This window comes from Phalacrocorax aristotelis, chromosome 6, assembly GCF_949628215.1.
Source record: "Phalacrocorax aristotelis chromosome 6, bGulAri2.1, whole genome shotgun sequence".
Classification (NCBI taxonomy): domain Eukaryota; kingdom Metazoa; phylum Chordata; class Aves; order Suliformes; family Phalacrocoracidae; genus Phalacrocorax; species Phalacrocorax aristotelis.
In genome coordinates, this window is record NC_134281.1 from 52,708,819 (window position 1) to 52,714,958 (window position 6,140).

Genomic DNA, 6,140 nt, shown 5'->3' on the forward strand with positions numbered 1-6,140 from the left:
GTGTAGACAAGAGGCTGCCAGTTATGTACGATTAGTTCACGGGGCCCTAATATAATTTTTTTTAGCAAAAAGTCTTAGGTGAAAGATTTTCAACCTAGCTTAGGTCCAGTAACAGTGGTTGCAGTAATTTCTCTGTACCTCAGATTTTTGCAGACCAAGGTCATTAATCTTGTATCTCACCTGCTTACGCTAGGATTCTCAACCCCATCTCCCTGCATCATCTCCACAGCTAAATAAAATTCAGTCCTGTCCCTTTACCTACCTGAAGTACCATCGTCCTCGCCAGCGGCAGGAACTCTATTGCAGCCTCCTTCAGCCCCCTTCTGCATCCTGACCCCTCAGTGAAGGAACTCTGCAGATTCCGAAGTAGAACTCCTCTGTGCCAGCAGCTCCTTACTTCCACCTTTGGAGGCTTTTATTAGACCTAGGAGGCAAATGCCCCATGTCTGTCACAGCCAGACCAAAAGCAGAGTTGGGGCTTGCTGCAGGACATCCATAGCCATTAGAAGTGGTTTTGCATACCGCAGGTGAGGAATCTCTGCTCCAGTGCTTGGCACTGACACCTTTCTCTGATGCTAAGAATAGCTATTTACGTGACTCCTAACTGGTAAAGACATATGTCATCGTAAAATAAGTTGCTTCCGATGGCATTTGGTGTTTCGTAAAAGCTCCTCAGATACCGTTACGTCTTAAGATTTGAGATGTTACATCCCTGTGTCAATATGGTTGGAAATTTTATATGAATAGATCTTTCTACACTCGTTTTATATAAAGGGATTGTATCTCCAAAATAGATGTTACAGTAACCTATTATTTTCATCTCTGTTTCAATGTACAACTCCCTACTCTGTCGTTCCTTTGTATACTGAAGTCTCAATATTTATAAGTTTGGAAATGTGTGAGTAACTTTACTGCTTGGGACTAGTTTCATCAGTGCTGCTGGAGTCATTCAGAAGTGGATGAAGTTAAGCACCATGGAAGTCTTTGTAAGGGAGAGACTAACTACTACAAGGAGTTTGAAGAACTTAAATTTACTTACAGGCAGTTCTTTATGTGGTATTTTATGTTTTAAATTATGATTAATTTCTATTTTTATTATTTTATAAATTAACTGATGTTGTAACATTATAAATACATGAGTATATAAAAACTGGACCTCCATATATGATATATAAATGTATACTATATTATATTTTATGAGCGCCAGTAGGTTGTAAGAGTAACAACAGGATGTTGTTCAGATATTCACAGATATTTTATGTTTTTCCTTAGACTTAAAGATGGATTTTTGTAAGGTGTCATTTTCTTCGATTCAAAACTGTGCAGCTTGCTTACTTTTTTGCAAGTTTCAGCTATACATAATGTATAGGGGCTCAGAGAGGAATAACCGAATAAAATTATCTGATCTGTCATATGGGAGTTGGAGTAGATTGTTCATGACCTTTTTGGGCTTATACCCATTCATCTTAAAATATTCAAAATACAAAGTACCACTGAAGTAAAAAACTCTAAAGAAATCACACCACTTGTTTGGTACCGTTGCGCTATAACTTAAAGGAGATCAAATTACCACAGCCCTGAAATAGTAGCTGTTTTAGGCTTTTCTGAAGACTTAATGTTATATGACAGAGATTTATACTAAATTTACTGTGTAACTTTTGTCTACAATTCTTACATCACTAGGTGCCTGATGGATTTTTTGCACATTTCTATGCTATATGTGAACATATCAGCCCTGTTTTGGCGTGGGGCTTTTTGGGCCCTAGAAATTCCCTTTATGACCTGTGCTGCTTCTTCAAGGTTTGCAAGTTTTTTTTTAATTACCACTTACCTTAATTTAAAAAAAAAAAATATATCTTCCAGATTAAAAGAAATGAGGATCTTACTTATAGGCATACATTTGCATTTTCTTAAGATTAAGACTAACAGTAAGAAACCATGAAAATAAATATTTTCGTATTAAATTTTTTTAAGCCTAGAACTGTTTTGCAAAGTCTATTTTAGTGCACTTGTATCGTAGCACCAAAAGAGTACAAGAGTACATAAATGGACGTTTTTAGGAAATGTGTAAAAGAAATAGCTAGCATTGCATACTTTTTTCTTCTTGCAAGTGAATACAAGTTTTTCCTTTATTTTTTTCCCCCCACTAGGATCAAGTGCTTTTCTTCCTCAAAGACATTTTTGATTTTGAAAAGGTGAGATACTCAACTATGGAGAGTTTGGCTGAAGATCTTATGCAGTTATTAATCCGACACACTGAACTCTTAATGGCCTATCTTGGAGCAGATTCACTAAGACATGTCGGTGCTTGCGTAAGTGGTCACGGGCATGTCATGACCAGTGGGCTCTTAGAAGCAAAAGTACAGTAAGCTTAAAATCCATGGCAAATGAGATGGAGTGCACTTTGGCATACTCCTTCCCACCTTTCTCTCTAACACGGAAGCTATCATTGCTGTTGCTGAGCAAGCGTCTGAAAATGTATCATGTCGCTAAGTATGGAAAAGGACTCAGGGAGGTTAAATGTACATCTGCAAAAAGAACTGGTGAGCATATTATTGTGTATGCCTAAATTAAATCTGCAGCTCAGCTGTCACTGTCACTGTATTTATACTTAATGTATCCCAAAGCTTTTTTCTGTAATATTTGGGTAAAGTTTATTTATGAAATACTGTACTTTTGCACAGATAATTTGTAAGTGAAGCTGACGGAGTTGTTTCCTTTAAAGGCTTGTGGTACAAAATGTTCATCACAGAGTCTCCAAATCATCGTGTGTCTAGATCTAGAAGGTGTTTCGACTGGGGTATATGCAGTCTCTGATTCATGTGACACGTGCAATAAAGTAATCGCACTCACAAAACTGAACGTGTTGCCACTGCCCTGAAATTACCTTTGTGTGGGCGTAAGCAGTCATTTTGTGCTACAGTGTAATAGAGTGATGCAGGAAATGCAGGCACCATTTGAGCAGGAATGACTTCCAGTATGCATTTTTTACTTTTATTTTGTTTTAAAAATATCTAAACATCATGAAGGTGTTTGAGAGCACTTATTTATATTCAAAAAGCTATGCTAGCTTCATCAATTAATTTAAAACTTCCTTTTTCTAAAACTGTTACTACTTTATATGGTGGTGGTGAACTAATACCCTTCTCAGTTCATATGTAGCATTTCAGAATGTATTTTTAAATAAGCATGTGTGATGAGATTTGTTAATCGTGAAACAGAATGGAAGGCAGCGTTTTATAATTAAAAGCATTTAGCATTTCCATCTTCCTCCCTTCCTTGCAGGAAGTCAGGTGCCTATTTAAGAGGAAATGTAAGCAATTGTGGCCATCTGTGTGCAGTGCAAAACTGTGGCTGAGGATACGGAGCCCTGAACTTTAGATAGGAGCTCAGCACAGCGAGGAGGCATGAGGGAACTTGCAGTACAGTCTTTTCCTGTGCTAGAGGTAATAAATAATGATGATCTATAATCTTTGAACTTCTGTAAACTGAAACAATGTTTCATAGTTAGCTTAGGCTTTTAAACTACGCTTACATAAGCTTAGCCACACAAAGCCAGCCCGCAAGAATCTATCCTGTGGCAAGACATACAGAGTAATTCTAAATATTCAGAAACCTGAGAAGCATGTTGTTAAAATCTAGCCTATTGAAACAGACAGCAATTAGGAACATTTCAACTTTTGTTGCAAACACAACCCAAAACAATGATAGTTGACAAGGAGGGCCTGTGTAATTCCATAGATTTTACTGAAGCCAATGTTTTGCTCCTTTGTTGTATTCATTTGATAAATATAAAAATGATGGAAATGTGTCATATGACTTGTGTGAAATGCCAACTGATTATAGCTTATTAATTAAAAAAAAGTATACTTCTACATGTAATAAAACAGAAATTCCAAATGCTGCTGCTGGCCTATTTCCACCACTCAAGTTGCTGAACTTGGCACCATGCTCCGTCCTGTACTTTTTTTCGCTCCGCAGAATATGTTTTCAGTACCCGAATGTGAAGGTTTTTTCACCCGTCTCACTTAGCTTAAACATACTGCTCAAAAGTATCTGTATTTTGGCAGCGATCTGCAAGTCTATGAATGAAATTATATGGAACAGTGAAGTGTCTCGTCGGGTACAGAATCAATAGGAATAGCTGGAAATAGAAGTAATGGAGTAAATGGCATGTTCCACAGCAAGTGTGCTACCCGGAGGTTGCAGTGTGTCAAAGGAGACTGTCTGCTGTGGTTTGTCTGCTCTAATAAAATGACGTGAAGACAATGAGACCTTAACATTCATCAGAGAAAGACAGAAATGCACTTTTTCACAGAAGTAAATGTGTATTTAAGTGAGCAATTTTCATATTATTTATAAAAAGCTCTTGAAGAAAGTGCAACAGCATTGCATGTGAGATTATAAATGTTTCCAGATAATGTAAAAGTCAATCTTCTGTCAAAACCGAAAGGATTTTTTTTTAAATAGAAGACTGGAAAAGGACTAATGACATGCCAAAATATTTAGAAAATGGGTAAGAACTTGATAATATCTGACTTAAATGTATCTCTCTAAATCAGGAGCACTTCCATGCACTCATAGAGCTCCCAAAAGTCCATAGAATCGCATTGGAAATTGGAGAGATGCATTTTCCATCCAAATAAGAATTACAGTATCTGGGTGCTGTAGGATACTGCTGACAAATGTTTGGTTCAGAAACAGTTAAGAAAGGAAGAAAGAAGGGGGGGGGGGGGGGGGAGAAAAAGAGATGGGAAGAGGGAAATGCGCAGGTACCTGTGAGTAGGGTTTTGATCTCCTCTGGGTCTCTTTGGACCTTGTCCCAAAACGCATGCATATATTCTGTCCTTCTAAACTCCAGAGACAGAGCGGGAAATTTAAATTTAAATGGGAGATGGCTGCCTCCTTGTAACACAGAACTGGGATCAGTTCTGTCGTAACCCAAGGTTTGTGTGCCGTAACTGGAAGGTGTATAAAGAATATCTGTTGAAAACTAGCCATGTGGCTTAAGAAAGTCAAAAGTGCCAGAGTTGCACCAAAGCAATGATAGTATGATGCAATTCTACTTTAGTGAATAATCAAAATCAGAATTTAGTTTATAATCTCTAAATTTTTAAACAGTTTTGAATGCCTCTTTCCATGCCAACAAGAACAAGCTAAATTTGAAAGCCATCCTCTTCTGCCATAACTCTGCTCCTAAGACCAGAAATGTTGAATGTGTAGGGATTATACAAGAATATTTATATCATTTGTAATTTAGTTGGAATAACTATCTCACTTTTAATGTGTTCTTAATTGTTATTATACTTCACTTTTGTAGTCTTTGGTTTCTATCAAACTAAACATGTCAAATCAAGTGTCAGAGTAAGCGTATTTGTGAACTTTCTATTGCCTAAATGAACTGCAGTTGTGTGTATTAAATAAAATAATTCAGTGAAATGATTGTTGCTCATGTAACTGTATCTAAAACTTGAATTTGCTCCCTGAAATCCAACAGAAAACAATTACAAAACTTATTATATACATGAAAAAGAAGTGGAATGGGAACAGCTTTTGAGCTGTCCAGTTTAAACTGAGTATGTGGACCTGTTTAATTTTGCTTCTCTTAAATGATCCACAGCATTGATAAATTTTCAACACACAGGCCAGAGATCCACCAAAAAGCCAAATATTGGTGTTTCTAGTCTTGGAAGTCAAAAAGTGATTCAGCCAGACACCTGAATAAACGAAGGGACCCCAGCCTAAGGGTGGCCCTGGTGGCCTGCAGGCACGGTGCGGGCAAAGCAGATTCCGGCGGCGTGACGCAGGCAGGGCTTGGTCGGCTGGTGAGATCCCGGCCTGCGGTGCGCACCAGGACGGTCTCGTTGCGCTCCTCTCTCCGTGCCAAGCTGTTGTCTCTTTCCTTGGTTTAGGAGAAGAGTTTTTTTCAGGATTATTTCCAAACCAAACTGCTATAGCGAGCTCCAGTTGTTGAATAAGGCTTCCTTTGTGGGGTAATATAAATAATGAAATGGAGAACATGAAGTTCCTAATAAGTCCTTGCTGCTGTAGAGCGGCAACGTAGATGTGCTTTGATCTGCCTGAATTTGTATTGTGTGTTACATGTGTTCATCTGCTGAAAAGTGTTATTTTACAGACAG

General features: G+C 37.9%; 1 protein-coding gene across 7 annotated transcripts in view; it reads left to right on the forward strand.

The window, feature by feature from the left end:
• MIGA1 (mitoguardin 1) overlaps nucleotides 1-3,001 on the forward strand; it is a 40,561-nt gene extending 37,560 nt beyond the window's left edge. For 4 of the 7 annotated variants that reach the window (XM_075097910.1, XM_075097906.1, XM_075097907.1 and 1 more), the window contains exons 15-16: nucleotides 1,684-1,800; nucleotides 2,151-3,001. In XM_075097910.1, coding sequence (XP_074954011.1) covers nucleotides 1,684-1,800; nucleotides 2,151-2,369 — 336 coding nt within the window. In that variant the 3' untranslated portion in view covers nucleotides 2,370-3,001. Of the gene's footprint in view, nucleotides 1-193; nucleotides 528-925; nucleotides 1,057-1,683; nucleotides 1,801-2,150 lie in introns of all 7 variants that reach the window. The other 3 variants (XR_012661259.1, XR_012661260.1, XM_075097911.1) reach the window with 3 other exon arrangements.
• The last annotated feature ends 3,139 nt before the right edge of the window (nucleotides 3,002-6,140 follow it).